The following is a 23,743-nucleotide window of genomic DNA, read 5'->3' on the forward strand; positions in this document are numbered from 1 at the left end:
TAAATCCCACAGTGTCCATTTAGCCGCTACACAGAGATGACCTGAGACCTGAGCTGTAATAAGGTTACCATCTTGCAGAAGGAAAAAATAAACTGTTCCTTCGTCCTTGGATCAGCAGAAAATCACCTCTATCCAGGCAGACATTCAACCCAGGGAAAGTAGAGTGAGTGTGTCAGAATAACATAGATTTAAGCATCAAGGCATAACACTTTCATATTGACTGAACCTTCAAAACATCCTTGTTTTAAAAAAAATCAATGCTGTAACGATCCTGATGTACCATTGGACTCCAACGTTGGCTCCCCCAGTTGTGAACTTCAGGAAGTAAGTTAGCCTAGGTTATAACAGAGTCAGAAGAAGAGGAATGCTTAAAAGCTACTGGAAGCTTGTATTGTGTACTTTGAGGAATATCAGGATCCAAGAGGTATGGCACATCCTGATGGAGATGGACAGACAGTGTAATAATTCTAAGCTCTGAACTCTTGGCCCGGCCGTCATGCCAGCAGGACTTTTTGGTCCCGTGGAACTCCCAATGTTGCCTCAGTTGACTCAGGGTTGAATCAGGCCTTGCTCCTGCTGTTCTTCCTCGACTGCATCACGTCTGTCTGTTCATTTGGCCCGAGTTTTCATATTCCATTAGACTTTGTTACAGAATAAACAGGGTAGAGTGAAAAGACCCTGAAGGACATGTCTGTCAGGATCAATGTTAAAAGCAGCTGTGGCAGAAATGGGCAGACGTGGACAGGCCAGGCCCTACTGAGTCATCCACTCCACTTGTTCCCCTTGCAGTCGAAGGAAGTAGAGGACAACACCCGACCTCTCCGCTTACAGATACACTTGGAGTCCCTACTAAATGATCCTGCCGATTATATTAGCAGCTGCGACACTGCGATTATTGGTTAATCCTTCCGGCTTTAAGAACGGCCCGTTGAAACAAAGAGCCACTCTGTGGGGGATTAATGAGTTGAAAGGTGCTTGACCTGGCAGGCCAGGTACTTGTGTGGACTGCAGAGCACATGTGTAACTGGCACCATGACACCCATAGAGCTACCTGGACCTGAGTGACGTAAACCAAACACATTACATTGTATCAGTGCTCTTGTGACAGCTTTATTAAGATGTTCTTGGGGAAATTGTCTGTTTATGTCTTGTGTTTGCACTCCTTTAAGGGACATTTAGTAAATATTTAGACCATTTTGTACCAGTTTGTGTGACTTCTTGATTCAGCATTCATTGCTTGTCCACTAAAGAGACTGTTTCTAGTACATTAAAGATACAGAGCATGGGATTACTGAGCAAGAGAACTGGTGCATTTATCTCTATTGCAGTAGTCTAGTTTGCTCGAGGGAACAAATAGGGTCACAGAGGAGAGTGCACTATGCAGTGTGTGAGGTGCTAGAGTGATCCAATGTGTTGTGGCAGAGTTAAATTTGCTGTGAGAGATGCTGAGACGTGATGTCACAAGCCCCTGCTGTGAACTCCCTTCGGTCATAGTGAGGTGAAACATTTCTCTCTCTCTCTCTCTCTCTCTCAGATTATCTCTTATTTACAGGCAATTTTCTCTTATTCCTCCTCCATTCCAACTGTTAAATAATTTTGTGTTTAATTTCAGCAGCTGGGTGCCTGTGGTGGTGTATGTGTGGGAGACTGCACACACTGGCACTGCTGCTGAAATCCAGCATGAGTGTGGTTTGTGCGGGTGGTGCTGCAGCACTGAGCAGTGCTCCACCGATGTGGGCCACTCCCAGTGGCTCACTTAATATTACTATAACATGATTCTTATAAAGCTCATCTTTAGAGCTGCAACAATTCGTCAATATAATCGACAATGTAAATTATAGAAAATTGTCAACTCCAAATGTTCATTAAGTAATTAGTAGTAGCACTACACAAATTACTGGGGGCAGAAACACCATGGAAGAGGGGTAATGGGCTTACTCAAACAGTTTACACTCACCTCTGCCTGTGTCTTTAAACACAACCGATCACATATTTTCTCACTAAATAGCAGCACTTTCACATTCAAAGGGCAATGTTCTGGACATTTCAAAGGCATTTAACTTTCATGTTCGCCTGTTTCTGTCGTTTTGAACCGAAAATGCTAGAAACAGGAGCCGTACCCACAGCAAGCAGAGATGGAGGGCAAAAAATCCTTTTTCCTCCCCAACAAACACATAGCTGGTCTGTTTTTGTAAATGAGATGTTAACAGTTGGAAGAACCTTTTAGAATTTCAGGAACTTACTAGCAATGTAAAGGTTCTCTACAAACAAATGTGTTTCTAGAACAGCATAACGTATGTAGGATCTGTTCAGACTTTCCTTTTATAGAGATTTAAACACTTCAAAACTAAACTTGTCATTAATATAATAATTCCAAAATCAGATTGACTGAGAAATAGCTTTGTAGTTAGTAGGCTAATAGAGTCAGTATTAAGGATTATAGTTTCATAACTCCTAATTAGTGTTCAAAGTTACAGATTATTATACCAAAAAGATTAAAGAAAGTTAAGACACTTTTAATCTTTTTTCAGTCATATTTGATACTGATTTAATAAAAGTGAAAGCAGTTATTTAAAAAGCTGTAATATATGAATCCTAAAGATCTTTAGTGTGTTTCTTGATTAAATTAATTTACACATAAAAAAGAATATTACTCTTAATAGTTCAATATTGTAATTTGTCTGCTTTTGGTGGTAACATCAAACCTCTGTTTTACGCAAACCCTGGAATTTAGTATCAGTATTTCTAGACATGTAACTTTGAATTGTTGTAATTTGGAACTGTTGGATAACTGGACTAATATGTAGTTAGGTAATCATTAAAAATAAATGTTTTTAATCAGTGCCACTTTTTGGTAAATTACTTATAGGGCCGTCAAAAAAGCTGTTTTTGAGATACAACTCTGGAAAAACTTAAGAGACCATTCATTTTCTGAATCAGTTTCTCTGATTTTGCTATTTATGAGTATATGTTTGAGTAAAATTAACATGGTTGTTTTATTTTATAAACTACGGACAACATGTCTCCCAAATTCCAAATAAAGATATTATCAACCTCAAATAATGCAAAGAAAACAAGTTCATATTCATAAAGTTTTAAGAGTTCAGAAATTAATATTTGGTGGAATAACACTGTTTTTTAATCACAGTGTTTATGCATATTGGCATGTTCTCCTCCATCAGTTCAGCTTGGTTTGATGGCTTGCGATCATCCTATATTTTAATAAGTTGACATGGGTCTGTTAATAATTGTGTGTTTGGATGTAAAAATGTGAAAATTAGCAACCTCAGACCAAACAAAACTATTGCTACATGTCAAGTTGTGTTGTAGCAAAAATACAAAAGCATTTATTGTGATTTTACTGTTAAATTTTAAAAGCTATGATGCTACAAACTTATCTGGCACATTTAACATGATTGCCCATTTTAGCAGTCTTCTAAAAGGCCACTTTATGTTTTCATTTATTATTAAGATACTTCATGTATATTACACTTTACTTATGTGTAAGTGCATTGATCTTCTAATGGAGTACATAAAGCTCCATGCAGCATTTATTAAGTAAGGCATGAATGTTTTGAAGCTAATTATTTAAGAATGTGTTCTACAAATTTTGTGCAGTGCCAATTTTCAAATTTCTTATGTCAATTGGACTTAACTCTTTACAACGATGTCTGGAATTAACATTGTTTTAATGGGGAACATGGAAAACACCATTCTTACTTTAAGTTGAAACAGCTAAATAGACATTCTCTCTGAAGCTACTGTTATATTTCAGTAAATGTAATACAGTGTATTTCGTCGCTGTCCAATGAAAAACACTTATCTCCAAAACAGCAACTTTACAGGAGAGAGAAAAAACCTTGTCAACTTTCAATAGAAGTCAATGTAAAAAGAGCTTATTTCAGGTCATTTTGAAGAGTTTCTATTGGTCCGTTCATCAAGAAATTTTGGCACAGTGTAAGGGAAAGTTTGTATGTTCAAATTATGTAGTAAACTAAAAATCGACAAAAATGGAGATAAGTGTTTTTCATAGGACAACGACGATTTGTTATTCCAGTGTAAGGGATTGCCTATACAAGCTTCTGTTGATGCAGTACAGTAAAGAAGCTTTCTAGAGGCGGTGATTTCTGAGTGAAACTTCAGGAAACTGTAAAAGGGTTATTGTTTAATATAAGTTACTGTTGGCGGGTAAACCAGGCTGTTTCTCAACCTGCCTACTGCCAGTCTGCAAATCCACCCGTAAGCTTTTTGTAAATCCGCTCACTGCTTCAGTCTCAATTCACTGACAATGCTGTGTTACACAATCTGCCCTGTCCAACTTAACCTTTAAAGATGTGTTCTCTGTACCTTTCTATCATCTATTAATAACAGAAGACATTTGAGTGTATTTTAAAATATATTGAAAACATAAAGCAAAAAGTAAAGTGGATGGTGATTACGTTGGAAGACTGGAGGGATACATTAATATCTGTAATAGCACAGGGTTGTAAAAAGAGGAAAAGTATAGGGATATAAGCTCAAAAGTGGGGGAAGAGGCAGGGTGGGGGTTCTGAGCTCATAGTTGGCCAGACATTGAGCTTAGAGTTCTTGTCTCTAGGAAACAGTGGTAGTGCACCAACTATGTGCTTCTGCCCTTTCTCTGCCGTGTCGTCATTTTGGTTCTATGTATCCTTATTTGTCTTCTCAGTTCTCATTTATTTACCTCAGAAAGGTTACATAAGATAAGGCTTCAATACATTCAAACTCAATAAATTAACTTCCTGCTTCCGTTTTTATTTTAAGTTATTTACAGCCATAATAAGCTGTCCCATCTTATTGTCATCCGTTCTTGGTTTGTGCTGGCCAAATTCCCGTACCTCTATAGTATTGGGATTGGGGAATCAATGTATATTAAGTGTATTCAATGTATTCAGTCAGCAGAAACACTTTTATTATATGCTATGCTTGTAGAATATTTAAAGTACGTTCCTGCTTTCCGTGGCATGATGGAATGGCCACACCTTCACCCAAGTGGTGGAGTGTGGACACAGCTGCGATTAACACAGAGGCTATAACTGGCTTAACAGCAGAATCATTCAGCACTGCCAAATCACAGGACAAGGATTACATGAAGAAACTGGGACATTCGCTGCTTGTAAAGGTACAGCAAAAAGAAAGGAAGGTCGTTTTTATTTTCTAAGGAAATGTTGGATGTCTTGGAAATATAGGGCTCTTTATCCTGCCAAAGGATAGCTAGCAGTGGTGTAAATATATAAATAATTGAAAAATATAAAAAATAAAAGTTATTACAGTGCAGAATAGTCTTGGAGAACAGACATTGTTTTACTTATGACATTTAATATTCACTTTGTTATAAGACAATACTTTGCAAAGCAAACCAATTTCACACTATATTCATCCAGCCTTAAGACTATACGTATTATTATTTGCTGATAATTCAACAACATGGATATAGTCATAATTGCCCTTCATTTAAATTAAGTTTAAAATGCATTAAGGATATCAGATTACAAATTCTGCTCTGTGGATCAAAATAAATCATGGACTGATTGTATTGTTGCCTTTTAATATGTAAATATCTGATTGATGATGAATCATGATTATGCAAACTGTATTCTCATCTCATCACCAAGTAGTCTCATCTAATACTACTTGGGCAACATCCAAAATGAATAGCACATTTATAAAAATAAGATTATAGTTAACCATCATTAGCTCATTATGCACCGACAGTCTACTAGTGTTTATGCACAACAGACAATGACTTCTTATATGTTCTTTTTATGCATTTAAGAATAACAGGGATTCCCTAATGCTGTAAGCTCTCACCCTCCTTCCGACACTGTCATCCAACCGATAACAGAAAGCTCAGCTCTGTCAGCAGCTCAGACAGATGCAGTGTTGCTGACTGCTTGCACCACAGCAGGGTTTCAAGGTTATATAGTCAAAAAGGCACACATGATATGAGGGCATCAAGTAACACTCTGTAAAAAGCCACTTTCAGCTGCTTCACCTCAGATGAGGCGATTTTGTTCCCGACTTCCATAGGCCTCTTTCTCTGGGGTGATTATATCTGGAACAAACTATCTGGAGCAGTGCGGTGGCTTGGTCTGCGTTCTATCAGTGCTCTGTTTGAGCTTATTTTAACATAGCGCTCTCATTTTGGGTGTTCATGAGCGGATATTTATATCAAACAGGTCAATCGAGGTAGGACTGTAATGCAACCGAGACGAGCTTGAGAAGCGTGAAAGGACTGAGGACTATCATTCATTTAACAAACCCCACAGATACCTGCTTATAGTGGAAATTAGAACTTCAGGTGGATTTAACTTGACATGCTAAAAGTCAAGTGCTTTCTTAGGGGACAGATTGTGAGTGCTGATAGTGGGTGATAGCTGCATGGATGGAACATTCCATTTCCGAAGTTGTGTGGGCAGCGTCAATTGTCAAGTGTACCAAAAATACAGTAAAGCAAGCCATACCATCCACAGATCCACAGAGGCATCTTTGTTTTTTGAAAGTGCATCTGTTTCCCTGGACCCTGTTTAAAAATGTAATGCATTTCACTTATAAAATATGTAGACTCTCTGAAGAACACAGTGGAAAGAATCTATTGGTATGTTTACATTACAAGTCCCATTAATCTATTTTTTGCTCAGATTAAGGATTCACGTTTTTTCATGACCTGCAGCTGTCTGTAATGTGAATGAACCTGTTCCTGAAACAGCATACATTTGCACATTGATACTAGGAATGCACAGTATATCATTTCAGCATTGTTATTGCAATGTGCACATGCATAGTTGTCACATCATAGAATGTGTAACACCATGTGCTATGTCAAAAAATATTCTTGACATAAAGAGAAAATTCACACTAATCTAATTTCCTATGACATATCTACCAAAATGGAATTCTAGCTGTCCAAAATGACTTATTTTATTCCAATACTGGATAGATTAAATGCATGTTTAACATTATGGAATGTTGGATTACTTCTGGTGAAATCTGCCAAATAATTAATGTATTCTCTTAATATAACAAAAAAACAAGATATTGCAGTGTCAGTGTCCTCCAGTATAGCTCTAATGGTTACAGTTATACACATCTTCTTTTATGTTTCCTTTGTCTGTTGTCACAGCTGTTCTTCATATGTTGCCAGTGCTGGCTGATGATGAAAGTGAACAGAGACATTAAAACCAGTTTGACCATTTACTTTCATGCTTTATGCACATGATGAAACAGTTTCATGTCTGATCTAGGGCCCACATACAAAAGTGAATAAAATATGTTCTAAAAAGATTGAATTGTACATGTCCATTAGCCATGACAAAATTTGGTGTGTCTCACAAAAAAACACAAAAAATCTATTCCAGCCTGGTAATGTAAATTTAGCCACTCCAAGTTCAGTTTGATGTGACAAATCTTAGGGAGGTAACTTTGGTGCAGGTCTCGAAGCAGCAGCAGAGAACACTTTACAGTATCTCTTACCTCGGCGGTCAGCTGATGTCGCTCCGGGCTGAGTGCCTGAGGCAGGCAACAAAAGCTTTGATTTAGATGTTTTTTCTGAGGCCCATTGTTCAAAGCTGCTATATCACTGAAGAACCACAGCAAAAGTGAATATTATATCATTTTTCATCAGCATTACATGGTATTGTGGTATTGTGTGTGTGTCTTTAGTATGGTTATATGCCTTGCAAGCGCTGTACTTAACATTCCAATATAAGCTTCCATCTCATGGGGGCACTCTGGGTCCAGGGCAGCTTGGAAACAGCTTTTGTTGTGCTGTATTCTCTAATTCCCCCACACAGCCTGATCTTGTACCAGAATTTCTACAGCTGAAAAGATCATGTTATTTTGAGCTGGTTCATTGTGATGCAGAAAAAGAAATGATCTCTTTTCTCAGTTGTGGCATGTGGTTTCCCTGCCACCCGCTGTCAGCTTTGTATGGCTATCCTCTTACAGTCATTTATACTATTAAACCCTGACCCTCTAGCCCTCACCAGCTGTACGGTTGTAATCGAAACCACTGATAGGCTGCTTGTTAAAAATATGTAGTGTTTCTACATTACTAACACATTGCAATGAGTCTCTTTAATTTGCATTATAATATATAAATAAGATATTGCCTAGACTGCTACCTGTTGATATTTAATCCGCTGAATTGCTTTATACTAAGTTGCTTCTCCTGGCATCTGTGATTGAATATGATTGGCCACTTGGTGCAGTGTTTTTAAGGGGCATTCATTTGAGGGTTATTAAGCCTGCTGCACTGCTGCATTAAGCATTTAGCAGTTCATTGATTTACTTTATAGTGGCTCACCTGCAAGGCAGTGCTTTGGCTTAAAAGTGGCATGCATCTTATAGATCTAATTTTGAGGAAATTAAGCCTCAAACTATGCTCAACTGAATCATGCGGAAGCCTAATAATAAAATTTTGTATGATTTTTGAATAGTGAATCACATATTTTTAATTTCCTGTTCTGAATAAATATTCCCCTCCCTCAGTGCAGCTATCCATAATTAATGTAATGTGAATATATTAAGTATATAGTCTCAGATGAGTGGTTTTGTGAATACAGTACAGTTCTTTTTTTTTTTTTTTAATACTTTGTTACAACAGGAACGATATCAGACATGAAATACCATAATTCTATTCTAATAAAACTATTTCCTTGACGATAGACAATTCATAGTTACCCTGTAATTAATAATGGTCTTCTATTATTAGTTAACTTGTCGTCACTACATTGAACGACTAAATCATTGTTAACAGCAGTGTTTCACATCTGATTTTTCTGTGTTAATATCTTGTGATATATATTGCGATATATTTATCGCAGAAATATATTTTATTATATTTAGTATAAATCTTAATTAGTAATTTTCATGTTTTTGCAGGACAGAGGATTCTGCACCACAGAAGTGATGTACTCGAGACAGTTGTCTTAGTTAATCCATCAGGAGATACGGTTCTTTCAGAGGTAAGTTTCATACCAAGAAAAAAAATGTACTGTTCAAAAAAGATCATTTGTTTGTTGTCTGATTGCAGTTGCTGATGTAGTTGTGATAATAAAAACAAGTCCAACACAAACTTAATTAATAATGAGTCTAACATTGGCCTAGTGGATAAATATACATTTGACCTGCCAAAACACAAAGGAATAGTTCCTCCCTTTTTTAAGTACCCTTTTGTCTTCTCATCTTTTGTCCTAGATCCAGTCTCTTGTGTCTGACCCAGCTGTGCACAAGTTACTGGTCCTGAGTGGGCAGAACTCGGACCAAGGTGACCTGATTCTTCAAACTGGAGTGTTTACTTATCAAGCCTTATCACGTGTCTTTGCTGATCCTGGGGTAAGTCAGAGACCTTTCAACATAAAAAGCTGAAAGAATATTCAACTTGACTCCAATTTGATATTCAAATAAAATGTATGTGTAAACTGTATGAACTACCATTAGACCCCCAGTCAGCATTTATCTTGAGTCTTTCTTTTTCCATATATAGGTCACACATCTGCTGGAAAAAGCAGACCCAGGGCAGCGGGCAACACTCACTGTGTCCTGCCGAGCTGAGGCAGGTTGGACCTCCCTGGGGCAGCGTTTAAAGGAGTTTTTGGACTATAAATTGAATCCGGAGCCTGTACTTCCCAAAATGGAGGGCGTCACAGAGTTCACGGAGTACATTTCTGAGACAGTAGATGTGCCATCTCCGTTTGATCTACTTGAGCCACCCACTTCTGGAGGATTCCTCAAGCTGTCAAAGCCTTGCTGCTACATATTCCCTGGTGGAAGAGGGGACTCTGCCCTATTTGCAGTAAATGGCTTCAATATTTTGATTGACGGCGGCTCAGAGAGAAGATCATGCTTCTGGAAGCTTGTCCGACACTTAGATCGTATTGATTCTATTCTGCTCACTCACATTGGTGCCGACAACCTCCCTGGGATCAATGGGCTTCTTCAGAGGAAGATAGCAGAGCAAGAAGAAGAGCAGTCACAGGGCTCAACTACCTACAGTGACTGGATGAAGAATTTGATCTCACCGGAACTCGGAGTTGTGTTCTTCAATGTGCCAGAGAAGCTCCGCACATCGGAATCAAATTTAAAAGTCAAGCGTAGTATTGAGGAAGCTTCTCTGACATTGCAGTACCTTGATAAACTTGGAATTAAGCCGGAACCACTTTTCCGTGTAGTTAGTAATACCATTGAACCCATCACACTTTTTCACAAAATGGGTGTAGGCAGGTTAGATATGTTTGTCCTCAATCCAGTGAAGGAGAGTAAGGAAATGCAGTTTCTTATGCAGAAGTGGGCTGGAAACAGCAAGGCCAAAACTGGGATTGTACTTCCCAATGGAAAAGAAGGAGAAATATCTGTGCCGTACTTAACATCTGTTACGGCGCTTGTGGTATGGCTTCCCGCCAACCCAACAGAGAAGATCGTCCGAGTTCTGTTTCCTGGTAATGCACCACAGAACAAAATCCTCGAAGGGCTCGAGAAGTTAAAGCACCTTGACTTCCTGCGATATCCAGTGGCTACGCAAAAGGACATAGCTTCTGGTGTCTCTCCTTCTGTTGTGAAACAGACGAAGTTAAAGCAAAGAACTGACAGCAAAGAAAGTCTCAAATCATCTCCCAAGATGCATACACCAACAAAGACCATCAAGAAAGAAACTGATGGACAAGAGGATACATCCATCCTTGAGACTAAAATTGATTCTATCAAGGAGAACAAGCCTGACAAAAAAGAGGAAAGAAAGCATTCAAAACCACTGAAACCTAAAACTGAGACAACAGAAAAGAAAAAGCTATTGAAGGAGAAATCACTGAAAAAGTCCATTAAAGAAAGAGCATCCAAAATGGATGAGAAAAAAGACAAGGAAAAGAGAGAAATCAAGAAAGAAAAACGTGAAATCAAAAAAGACGACATGGTTAAAAGAGATGAGAAAAGAATGAAATCCAAGGATGTTTCAAAGCCAGAACTGAGAAAAATCACCAAACCTGATCTAAAGCCGTTCACACCAGAGGTCAGGAAGACTCTCCACAAAGCCAAAACCCAGGGGAAACCCAAAACAATAAAGAGCAAGGCTGCAAAAGTGGAAAATGCAGAGACTGTTGCAGAGTCAGGTGCTGAGAAGGCTGAATCTGAGACTCAGGAGACTGGTGCAGAAGTCAAATCAGTTGCTTCAACTCCAGAAGATCTGACTAAGGAATTTGAAGAGCTAAAAGAAAAGGCAGCACCTGAACTGATAGAACAGTCTGTGGCAGAAGTAAGTTCCCTCACACCTTCAGAACAGCAAGCTGATGAAGAAGTAGGCCCTAGAACTGATGCTGCTGGTGAGGTAGAGGAGGCCTTTACTTCAGAAACTGCAACAGATATAGAGAAACCAAGACCCGCAGATGAAGAAGTGCAGGCAGAGATCAGAGAACAACCCGAGGAAGCTGCAGCTGAGCGCCAAGAAGTGGAGGCTGATAATAATGAGGATGAAGGAACTGCCATAGAGGATGAAGAGGAAGAGGAGGAGGAAGTGCATACAGTTGAGAAGAAAACAGTAGAAGAAGAAGAAGACATGGGAATTGGGGATGAAGAAGATGAAGGTGTGTCAAGGGACAGCAGAGATTTGGAGGGTGTTGATAGGAAACATGAGGTGGAAGAAATGGAGAAGCATAAAGAAAGGGAAGAAATGGCAGGCGTATCAAAGACTGAAGTTGATGAAGGGCAGATGGAAGATGAGGACGTGATTGAAAAAGCTGAGTTAGAGGAGGCTGAAGACTTGGATGCTATTGCAGATGAAGAAATCAAAGATGTCACTGATGAGAAGATTACAAAGGCCAAAGAGGATGAGGATGCGTATTTTTCTAATGTGGGAGGTCTGACGACTGGTCTAACCACCACAGTCCAAGGAGCTGCTGCAGCAGAGAGTTTATCATACATTCAGGATGAGACCATACCGGGTTACTCAGAGACTGAACAAACAATCTCAGATGAGGAGATTCACGAGGAATCTGAAGACAGAATACCCCACCTTCAGTATGAGGTTGGAACATATGACGTCTCGGTACCAGACCAAACAGGCTCTTTCGATACAATTCATGGCATGAAGGAGATGCAAGCCATGGGTGATGGAGCTGCAAAAGCATTTACGGGTATCCAAGAACCTACTATATCGATGTACACTAGCATCATTGCTGCTCCACTGGCAGAGGAGGAGCATGTGTCTTCAGCTACATCCATCACTGAATATGACAAACTGTCTTCTTTTCCAACTTCTGTTACTGAGGATCAGTCAGTGGCATCTGTCACAGCACCTCAAACTGAGGACACTGGAAAGAGCTCTCTGCTTTTGGACACAGTAAACAGTGTACATCCCATTACTCAAACAGATGCTACACAAGGAAAAGACTATCTGCACTCTGCTGGAACCATTTCACCAACATCCTCTCTAGAAGAGGACAAGGGTTTCAAATCACCTCCTTTAGAGGAATATCCACCTCTTCCTTCAGAGGGAAAAACAGAGGGAATTGACACCACTGCACACTATGATGACGAGGATGAGGACGAGTACGAAGATCAAACACCGAATGTTGAAATCTCACTTGGAAAGTTACAAGAAGGATACGCTGTTTCACATAAACTGCAAGATGAAGACAAAGAACGAGATAAGCCAAAGAGTCCTGAGCCTGCTCCTGTAGAGTCTGCACTGGATAAAAAAACAGAGTCTCTTTGTGAGTTAGAGCAAAGAACAGAGCCACCGCTTAGAGATGATTCCACATCTGAAGTTACTGCTAAACCAGCTTCTACAACACATGTCGCTTCAAAACCCCTGGTTTCAGAGTCAGGGAGTTTTCCAGAGGCAGAAGATCGATGCTTTAGTCCTGATGACAGCACTGTAAAGATGGCCTCACCTACACAATCTGGACCACCCAGTGCCACCCACTCTCCTCTTCGTATGTCGCCTGTTGAAGAAAAATTCAAGACGTTCCCTGAACAGTTGCAAAAAGAACCAGACAGTGCAGTTTGTCCCTCTGAACTGAAATTTGAAAAGGACAATGAAAAACAAGTAACAAAAATTGATGAGGTTGAACAACATGATGCAGGCACAGTTGCTAAAGTAGGTGAAAAAGAGACAGAAAAAGAGGAGAAAAAGGATCAAGCCCTGCTTTACACAAAAGAGCCCACCACTGCAACAGTTTCCGAAAAGGAAGAGCCCACCACAGCAACAGTTACCGAAAAGGAGGAGCCCACCACTGCAACAGTTACCGAAAAGGAAGAGCCCACCACAGCAACAGTTACCGAAAAGGAGAAGCCCACCACAGCAACAGTTACCGAAAAGGAAGAGCCCACCACGGCAACAGTTACTGAAAAGGAAGAGCCCACCACTGCAACAGTTACCGAAAAGGAAGAGCCCACCACGGCAACAGTTACTGAAAAGGAAGAGCCCACCACTGCAACAGTTACTGAAATGAAAGAGCCCACCACGGCAACAGTTACTGAAAAGGAAGAGCCCACCACTGCAAAGGTTACTGAAAAGGAAGAGCCCACCACTGCAACAGTTACTGAAATGAAAGAGCCCACCACTGCAACAGTTACTGAAAAGGAAGAGCCCCCACTGCAAAAAGAATCAGCAGAGGGTGTGGCAGTGAAGCAGACAAGTAGAGAAGAAGATGAGGATAAGGATGAAGATGATTTGAACATTTGTAGTAAAGACAAAATTGCAGAAGAAAAAGAAAGTCAGTTCCTTCACGATCGTGATCACATTGATAAATCCTCTGAGATTAAATCTTCTGTAGAAAAAGAAGAGAAAGGAAAGAAAGAAAAGGAGCTTTATGAAGATGAGAAAGAGGACGCAGAGGAGAAACAAGAAGAAGATTATCAGCACACATTGCCAGAAACAGATAAAGAAGAGGCTCCATCATTTTTAGAGTCTAAAGAAAAGCAGACAGAAATAGCAGAAACGCAGGGTCTAATATCAGGATCTGACAAAATATGCGTGCCTCCAAAAGAGGATTTCCAAGCTGAGATAACTGGAAAAATACCTGAAAAGACAGAAGCGGTCACTAAGAAGGATATAGAGTCTATTACAGCTGAGAAACAGGTTGAAGAAATTCAGCCTCAGCTTGTAGAGTCAAAGCCAGAAAAGGAAGATTTACCCATAAAACTAGATGATAAATCAAGAGAGAAAGATGTGGCCAGTGAACAACCTCTGAAAGCTGAAACGTTGGCTACACCTTTAACAAAACCAACAGAGAAGCCTGATGTTGAATCAGCTGCGCCAGAAGTGCATGATATGATGGGTCAGGTCACTGACAAGAAACTAGAAAGTACTGAAACACTTTCTCTGCAGCCAACATTAGAGGACAGAGATGCAGTCCACAGAGATGACAAGTCAAGAGAAAGCGAGACAGAAATAATCAAATCTCAACAACTGCTAGATTCTAAAGAAGCTGTGGAGGAGAGCCAGTCTCAGACCATGTTACCAGACAAAACAGTTTTGTCTGTAGGCAAAACACATGAGGAATGTAAAGACAAAACCGCAGAAAGCATCACATCCCAAATACAGCAAGCAGACACAGCAGAACATTTCTCCTCAAAAACAGAAGATGCACATGTGGTGGAAACCCACTCTGTAACAGAGGTAACAGATTCAGCAATTAAAACAGTTGAAGAATGTAAAGAAGATCAAGTGGCAAAAATGCAGACTCAAGCCTTAGAATCAGATGAGATGCATGTACAGTCTGAAAAAAGTGAGGAAGAATCTACAAAGAAGCCTGTGGAGGATACCCAGTCAACAACACATGCTTTACAAGAGACAGAAACTCTAGCCTTAAAGACTGATTTTAAATCCAAAAGTGATGAGGAATCTACAAAGGTGCTTATGGAAGAAATCAAAACAGAAATTCAGCAGCCAGCCTCAAAGGAATATGTCTCATCAAAATCAGATTATGAATCCGAAGATGAGCCTACAGTTGTAAGTCAATCAGTTGCAGAAGTAACAGATTTACCAACCAAACCAGTTCAAGAAAGGAAGGAGGAAAAAATAGACAAAGTCCATACTCAATTCTTAAAGTCAGAAGAGACACATTTAACTCCTAAAGGTGAGGAAGAATCTACAAAGAAGCCTGTGGACGATACCCAATCAGCAACACATGCTTTAGAAGAACCAGATATATCACCTCCACCAGAGTTTCAACTTGAAGAAAAACATCTAGAACCAAGTCTACAAACTCAAATCTCAAAGCCTATACTTACAGACGCCTCAGAACAAGAAATTAAACAATCAGCTTTAGAAGATGTCAAAACCCAAATAGAACCATTAGAATCAGAAAAAACAGATACATCACTAAAATCTGAACTCGAATCCAAAGATAAGCATATACATGACAGCCAGCCTGAAATCGGTCAGGCCTTATCAGAGAATTTGGAAGTTAAAGAGGATCAAGAGTCTAAAGAGAAACATAAGGAGGAAATTGAACTTCAGCAAGAAAAGTCAGATGTCATTTCCAAGGATGATGTGGCAGAGTCCACAGAAAAGCATGAAAAAGAAACCACATCTGCAGCTTCAGCAGAGAAAACAGACAAACCATCTAAGGTAGACGACAAATCCGAGTACACAGAGTTGGACACAATTAAAACACCTATAGTTTCTGAAGAAAGAGATTCAACTGGTGTATCAGATCAAGACAAAGCAGACATCAAATTACAGCAAGAAAAGAGTGACACAAGTTCTGAGGACAAATGTAAAGAGCAGAGCCAACCACAAACCACAACAACAGAGAGTGAGAAATCACAAGACAAGATTGTGGAAGACGTACCATCTCAAATATCAAAACCAAGTCAAGAAAAAATTTATATTTCTACCAAAGCAGATCATGAACCTAGGGATAAAGAAAAAGATAAGGATAAAGAAGAAGACCAATCCCATGTCATCAAGTCCATATCTGAAAAAACTGAATCAGCAGACAAAACAGATAAAGATTCCAAAGAGAAAGGAGTAGAAGAGATCCTTTCTGAAAAAACAGTCCCCACTTCAGAGGAGACAAGCATAACTTCTAAAGAAGATCAAGAAACAAAAGAAATACACACTGAAGATAGCAAACCTAAAGCATTGGAATCCGTAACTGAAAGAACAGGTGACATTTCTAAATTAGATCAAACTGCAGAGATGCAAAAACAAGACGTAGTCTCTGTTTCTAAAGAAACATCTGATTCAAAGCTTGATTTTGAATCCAAAGAGACACTTCTAAAACAAGATCCCATCAAATCATTACCTGAACAAACTCCTTCACCTGCATCAAAAACAGCCCTGGACTCTAAAGCTGATTTAGAATCCTCTCAAGAGGAAACTCCAAAACAAGCATCGGTCTCAAGCTCTGAGGGAGAAGATCTAGAATATCAGGCAGACCTCACCTCTAGAATACAACAGAAAGGAGATGATGAGAGACATGCAGTGTCAGAATATGAAACCGAGACTTTAGCAGCAGTGCCAGAGAAAATGGACATTAGTGCTAAGCTAAATTTACAATATAAAGAAAAGTGTCTTGAAGAGATCAAACATGGAGTTACGTCATCTCTATCTGAGAAAACAGAAAGTGGATTAAAATCAGTTTTGGGATCTGAATTTCCAGAAAAATATTCAGACAATGACGAGAGTACAGAGGAAGACGAAGGGGATGCTATCTGCATGGGTGGTGCAGGTTCAAGGCCACTGTCAGTAGAACCATGGATCTCAGAGGAAGCAAAGGATAGCAGCAGCACTGAACAAATGCCATCCACAGCAGCTTATGTCAAAGAGGAAACTGTAACTGTAACTCAAGTAGATACTCATGATAAAGACGTGTCTGGGGACACAACTAGGCTTTCCCCAGAGCTGAAGACGGACAGCAAGGAATCCAAGACACCATCTTCCCCTGTATTGCCTGCAGATCATAGTAGCATCATGACCAAGCAATCATCTACATGTGTCACCACTCAGGCAAGCTCTGATGAGTCCAGGAAGCTTGAAACACAGCTTTTGTTATCAGACACTGTTAAGGCTGAGAAGGAAGTGGAGAGAGAAATGGAAGGAGAGCGAGAAATGGCCTCTCCAGGTTTAGAATCATCCTCCTCATATTTTCAGAAAACAGACATCGCTGATGAGCATCCTGAAACAAAAACCGAAAAAGAGAAAATGGATGACAGCATCACCTATCAGCTTGAGAAAGGGAGCTGTGAAATGTCCAAATATGAGCCCTACGAAAAACCTGTCTCAGAAGAACTTGACAGGGACAGAGAAGAAGAAGAGCAATATCCTAGCTCTAACCTTGACATAGATATAGATGACAATCGGAGGGCCAGCCAGTCATCTCAGCAAGGAGCTGCATGCCACGAAGATGAACAAAGTGATGAGGAACCAGTGTCATTTAGCAAGGTTGATTACCACACACCTTTCTCAGATTCCAAGGGTGGACCCAGTACCTCATCAGAGCAAGACAATAAGGCAAGTTACCAAGAAGAGGAGTTAGAAAGCGAGCGAGTAGACACTCCTTACGTGCACAAGAGTTTCACATATGTAGAGACCTGCGACAATAGAACCATCCCTACTCCTGAACCAAGCGCCTCCAGTGACTTACAAGAAGACAAGTCCGAGAAATTAGTAAGGGAGGAGGAAGAGAAAGAGAAGGAAACTGTCAGGGAGGAGACATTTTCTCCTCTTCACAGGGAAGAAGAACGGGACACTCACTCTGAAGTGCCAGTAAAACAGCCCTGTTCATCTGCATCCAATCTGTCATCTCCTGATTCATTAGAGACAGAGAAAGAGAAAGATGTAAAGGGAGAAGAGAGAAAGTCTTCACTTCATACTGAGGTCTGTGAAGATCCAGCCTCTCATCTTAGCACTGAGACTCATGGAACTGTTGAGCCTCCACACGAAGGGCTGTTTTCTTCTTCACAAAGTCAGTTAGGCCTTCAGTCCACAACACTACCGTCAACCTCATCTCATGCTGAAGATGTTTCCGATAGCCAGATCACAAAGAGTGATAAGAAAGGAGAAGAATCATCTCACAGCAAAGAAGACCTGTTTTCCTCTGGACGATACTCACCACCAGAGAAAGCTATCCAGCCAGGTCGTGCTTCTCCTGAGGAACAAACTCAGGTCTCTGCTACTTCAAGTGCTGAAGTCCATCATGTAGATGACAATGTCCTTGCATCTGAAAGTGCAAACAGTGGAAGTTCTTTGACTGGAAAATCTCTGCTGGCAAGTGGAGAGACAGAAACACAGTACACAGTCAAATGTCAGAAGATCTTTGCAGAGCAAGAGGATGACTATGATGAGGATGAGGAAGAGGAATGTGAAGAAGATGATGCCAGCGATGTGGATATGGAAAAGGGTGCGAGAGAGATGTCTGAAAAGGAGACAAAAGAAGAATCTGATGATTTTAGTGATGAACCTAAGTTGGATAAGGACAAACAGCAAAAAGAAGCAAAGCAGTCATATGAATCTGAATATACCTACAGAAAAACAGAGGAGGGTATTGTGTCAGGAGCTTCAGAAGAGCAGTTAGGAGGTGTGACAGTTGAAGAATCTTCTAAAGATGCTGCTAAGACATCTACTACTGTTCATCTTGGTCAGTCTGAAAAAGTTCTGTCAAGTACATCAGGACTTATACAGGACAAACATGATATGGACAATAAGGACAGTTGCTTACACTATCCTGACCAAAGCAAGTCCACTGAGGACAAACAAACTGAGGAGTGTGAGACACAGCAGACTTCAGATAAAAAACTTGAGGCACCAGAATTATCAGTAGGTGCCCAGGCAGCCATGTTTGATGCAACACAGTCTTCATCCTCATCCTACAGTTATTCGTCCTCGACCTCTGCTTCGTATTCAACAGGCCAACATTTTGGAGAGGGACTGGGGACCCCTCTTACTATACCATCATATGAGTACTCCTCTCTCAAAGAGGAAGAAGAAGAAGAATCTCTTCCAATGGATTTGCCCTATTTAAGTTCTGGTTTACACTCAAGAGATGAGTACATGGAAGTGTCTGATAGACACATACCTCTCACGACAACAACCGAGTCGATATCTAGTCTTGCAAGGTTTTCTCCACTCAGTCCTCTGGATGAGACCAAATCTTTCCTACAAGATCAAGCGTCTTCAGCAGAGGAAAAGTCAGAAGAAGAAGTGACCTGTATCAAATCAGACAAAGATCCACCCTCTGAACAAAAAGGTATATCTGTGACTGGCCTTCAGTGCACAAAAGCGCCGGAAGCCGAAATTGCAGCTCTGCAGCCAGAAGTAGCTTCTGCTACATCAGTTATGTTCGATATAGCTCCATTAAAGAAAGCTGACTCAGCAGAGAAACAGGACCAGGAAGAATGCTCTGACATCGAGCCAGAGGAACGCGTAAGCAGTATTGAAGAAGGAACTCTTCCCTGTAGAATTGAATGTGAGAAATCTGTACCTCAAAAAGCAAGCATTGAATCACTGCCTGAACCACATACAGATTCCAAAGCCACGACTAAACCTGTCCACTCTGATCAGTCTAGTCTTCAGAAGGACTCACCACTGCAGTCTGCGGAAGAGTCATCAAATGTACCTACACATGTTTGTACAAGTTCCCAAGATGTTTCAAGTAAACCAAGTAAAGCAGTTGAGGCTGATACCAAGGACAAACCAGGTACAAAAGAGGAAGATGTGGAGAAAGAGAAATCAGAGAGAGAGGTTCAAGATGACAAATGCCAAGCTATCCCAGGGATGGAGAAGAAGGATGAGGAGAAAAAGATAACAGGCGAAGAACGGAGAAAGAGCGATGAAGAAATGAAATGTGAAAAAATTGATAAAGTGAAGGAAGAAGAGATTCACAGTGAAAAACTGAAAGAAGGGGATATAGAAGAGAGTAAAGAAGTGGTTGGTGAAACAGTGGAAATAAAAAAAGAGTGCAAAGAGAAAGAGCAGGTGGAAAAGTCTGATGAAAAAATAGAGGCTAAAGAAAAAGCAGAGGAGAAAAAGGAACTACAAAAAGTGGATTTGCCTGAAAAAAGTACAAAGACAACAGACACCCAGGAGCCCATTCAGAAGAGCACTTCTGCTCCTGAAACAAAGTCAGACGCTGTTACATGTTTAAAATCAACACCTGGCCATGATGAGGAAGTTTATAAACATAAGAAAGAGGGATGTGAGGGAGAACTTCCAGAAAATGGCTCAAAAATTCAAAAAGATCAGACTTTGGAATTGCATTCATCGGGTGATGAGACCGGTTGCTCCAAGCCCTCTAAAGCGTCAGATTCAGAGTGCGTTCGACCTTCTGATCTCTGCATGGAGGCCAGCTCTTCTCAATCACCTCCATTATACAAACACCGCAAAGGAGAACTTTCCCCATCGTTCATCAACCCAAGTCCACACCGTTTATCCAGTGAGGAAGGAGAGGAGGACGGCAGGAGCGACGGCTCAAAAGAGGGTGATTTTGACGACGAACGTGAGCAGCACTCTGTTAAGAGAAGATCTCACAAACAGCAGCATCATCATGCCCACAGCTCCCATGGAGACAGCAAGGATGGAACACATGCCCCTTCTAGTGGCATGGCAACTGGACATGGTGTATCACTCGCTGGAGGAGAAGAAACTCCTCCCACCTCATTGAGTGAGTCACTCCCTTCTCAGTCTGACTCTGATGTGCCGCCCGAGACTGAAGAGTGTCCGTCCATTACAGCCGAAGGAAACCTTGACTCAGATGAGGACGCAGAGCACCTACCAGTGGACAAAATGTCTGCCCCTGGTGCAGGAGGACACCACTCATCCTCTCCGAGGAGCCATGATCCCCCTCCTGTCCCAATGAAAGACCCGGCCCCCCAGCCCCCACGCCCTGATGTGTGCATGGTGGATCCAGAAGCTCTTCTTAATGGACAAACCATCACAGAGCGACCCGTCAAGAAAGACATTAAAACCAACAAAGGGTTACGGAAGACTCTGGGGAAGCCAAAGTCTGCATCTCCAGGACGTAAAAGCGACACAAGGAGCAGGAGATCAGCAACACCTGTAAAACAGACATCCAAAGACTCCTCGCCTCGCGCTCCTTCTCTTAAAAGATTAGACTCTGAGAAGACGCTGCGGTTATCTCGCCTGGCAGAAACACCAGGCTCTAAAGGAGAGGGCTATTCTGGAAAAGGGCTGGTCAATGGTGTAAAGAGCAATGCAGGTAGGCTATTCATTACGGCAACCCAAAATCTAAATCTTGATGTGCTTAGTAAAATTGTAGCCTAACTATTATTTCTGTTTTTGGCCCTTCAGGTTCTAATCAGAAGTCCAGTTCTGGAGTTTCACCTGGACCACCTTTCTATGTTGACCTTGCGTACATTCCAAATCATTGCAGTGCTAAAAACGTGGATCAAGAGTTTTTCAAGCGAGTGCGCGCTTCATACTACGTAGTGAGTGGAAATGACCCGAGCAGCGGAGAACCGAGCCGTGCAGTTCTGGATGCACTGCTTGAAGGAAAAGCACAGTGGGGAACCAATTTGCAGGTACACTGACTGGACACATACATTTTCTACCAATAAGAAATGTTATTGTTTCAAGCTCACTGTTATTCGCATAACAGTCTGAAAAAAAATGAACAATAGAGCTGATGTATTTATTTATGTTTATTCTTCTTTTTCTGTAGGTGACCCTGATCCCCACTCATGATACAGAGGTGACTCGTGACTGGTATCAGCAGACTCACGAGAAACAGCAGGATCTGAACATAATGGTCCTAGCCAGCAGCAGCACGGTGGTCATGCAAGATGAGTCTTTCCCTGCCTGCAAAATTGAATTTTAGGAAGATTTTCTATTTAGAGACATTCGTTTCTCTTCATTCCTTAAGATTCAGATGATGTGTTCTTTACCACCCACAGCCTTGCATTCCATTGACTGCCATTTATAGTTTGTATATTAGCCCGCAACGGCAACAGATCCTAGTGCTGTCAAACAAGGCCTTACTTATAAGCTTGGGTTTAGACTCCTGATTCAAACGTGTGTTATTTTGGTTGTGTCTGCAAGGCTTAGGCGACCCACTTGATGTTGAATGATGACTAGATGCTGTATGGGAATTGCTAGCATAGGCTGAGGTTTGTTTGTTTGTTGCACACTTAGTTTAATTGTATTCTGTGGTGGTATCCTTTACTAGGCAAGTATTCCTGTTCGAATGCCTTGACCTAAATTTGACTTTAAAGCACAAAAATACCCTCCTGCAGTTTTTATAGTATACCTCATTCCCACCCATCTTCATTATGAATGTGAGCATGCTTCAGTACACATTTCTTCTAAGCATCTCCATCTAAGAAATCAAACTTTGAATATAGCAGTATCTTTTTTTTCTAATAACATGCCGTCTGAGACAACACTATCTTTAAGATGACAGTCTGCAAAACGTCTTTATCTGTGTTGTGAGTGATGGTCAAGGCTGTGCATATAATAATCCACCATGGATAAACTAAAACACTCAAAAATATTCTGAAAAGGCACATACTGTACACATACCAGCAAAAGCAACCATTAAACTAATAAACAAAGCTCATAATACAAAGCATATTCAAGTGCCAAATCCAAATCCTGCATTGTCTAACAGCTAACAGAATCTGTATGGGTTCTGGGTTCTGCAAAAATATTCTATATATATATATATATATAAATATAACAAAAACCAAAATCTTGAAGGACACATTTTTGTCTGCTCATTACCGGAGGCTGGATATGTATGTGTGTGCCTTTAAGAATGTGACACTGTAGATGACATATACCAGCAGCTCAGTGGTGTTTGGCTGACTGTGCTCTCGTGTAATCATAGCTGATGCAAAAGGGTCAAGAACCAGCCAGTTCAGCTTGTGTGTAGCATTCTATAAAGAATCTAATTTAGCTAGAAATGTTAAAGGAGAATATTTGATATTGATATTATATATAAATATTTATGTATATATACAGTATATATCTGTATACATAGTTTAACTACAGCATGATGCTTGTGACTGAGGGCTCTGCTTCAGGATCGGAAGAGTCTTTGTGTACTTCCTATCTACATACAGACTAATAGCTACGGCAGCTAGTTTACTATCCGTTTATCTTCTGTTATTTACATGAACATCTACATGTGGATGGCTGAGTTTGCTATGATGGTGACGACGAAAAGAGTGAAGCCTGTGAGTTCGCGAATAGATAGAACAGAATTTATTACCAATTGTCTATATATATATATATATATATATATATATATATATATATATATATATATATATATATATATATATATATATATATGTATAAATCTACAACTTGGAAAAGGTCAGTTTACTCATGGTTTAAGTAAAATTCACAATCAAAAGTACAAAAGCTTTAGCACTCAGTCAGTAGACTTACTTGTATTTACTGAAATGAAAAATATGATTCACAGTAGAGGATTCATAGAAGGTTGAGTTAAACAAAACAGACCAACACTTACCTAAAAGGAGTGTTAATTACAGTTCTTAATTTAAATGAAGGTGTCATGGGTCGGGGGGAGGGGCATTAATATGTGTAAACAGTGTGGGTGTGTAGCTGTACACACATGGTTATAGGTGCAACCGTGTACAGCATACACTGTATAAGCAGAGAGCAAATGTCCCATCATGTGCCTTCTGCATTACCTGTCTAGAGAAGGACTATTAGTTTACAGAACAAATGCAGAAGCACTTTAAATAGTGTGGAAAACGCTGAATAGAGACACTGATTTACTTTTAAAGTACTTATTATAGT

General features: G+C 40.3%; 1 protein-coding gene across 3 annotated transcripts in view; it reads left to right on the forward strand.

The window, feature by feature from the left end:
• The window catches only part of map1ab (microtubule-associated protein 1Ab), a 52,586-nt gene extending 29,364 nt beyond the window's left edge, over window positions 1-23,222 (forward strand). Inside the window, exons 3-8 of one of the 3 annotated variants that reach the window (XM_049483951.1) lie at window positions 8,902-8,984; window positions 9,217-9,354; window positions 9,506-13,483; window positions 13,517-21,176; window positions 21,269-21,498; window positions 21,639-23,222. In XM_049483951.1, the coding sequence (XP_049339908.1) occupies window positions 8,902-8,984; window positions 9,217-9,354; window positions 9,506-13,483; window positions 13,517-21,176; window positions 21,269-21,498; window positions 21,639-21,794 (12,245 nt within the window). In that variant the 3' untranslated portion in view covers window positions 21,795-23,222. Of the gene's footprint in view, window positions 1-5,075; window positions 5,141-8,901; window positions 8,985-9,216; window positions 9,355-9,505; window positions 21,177-21,268; window positions 21,499-21,638 lie in introns of those variants that run through there. The other 2 variants (XM_049483952.1, XM_022684092.2) reach the window with 2 other exon arrangements.
• Window positions 23,223-23,743: the final 521 nt, after the last annotated feature.

The sequence above is a fragment of the Astyanax mexicanus genome, chromosome 10 (assembly GCF_023375975.1).
Source record: "Astyanax mexicanus isolate ESR-SI-001 chromosome 10, AstMex3_surface, whole genome shotgun sequence".
NCBI classification, from domain to species: Eukaryota; Metazoa; Chordata; class Actinopteri; order Characiformes; family Acestrorhamphidae; genus Astyanax; species Astyanax mexicanus.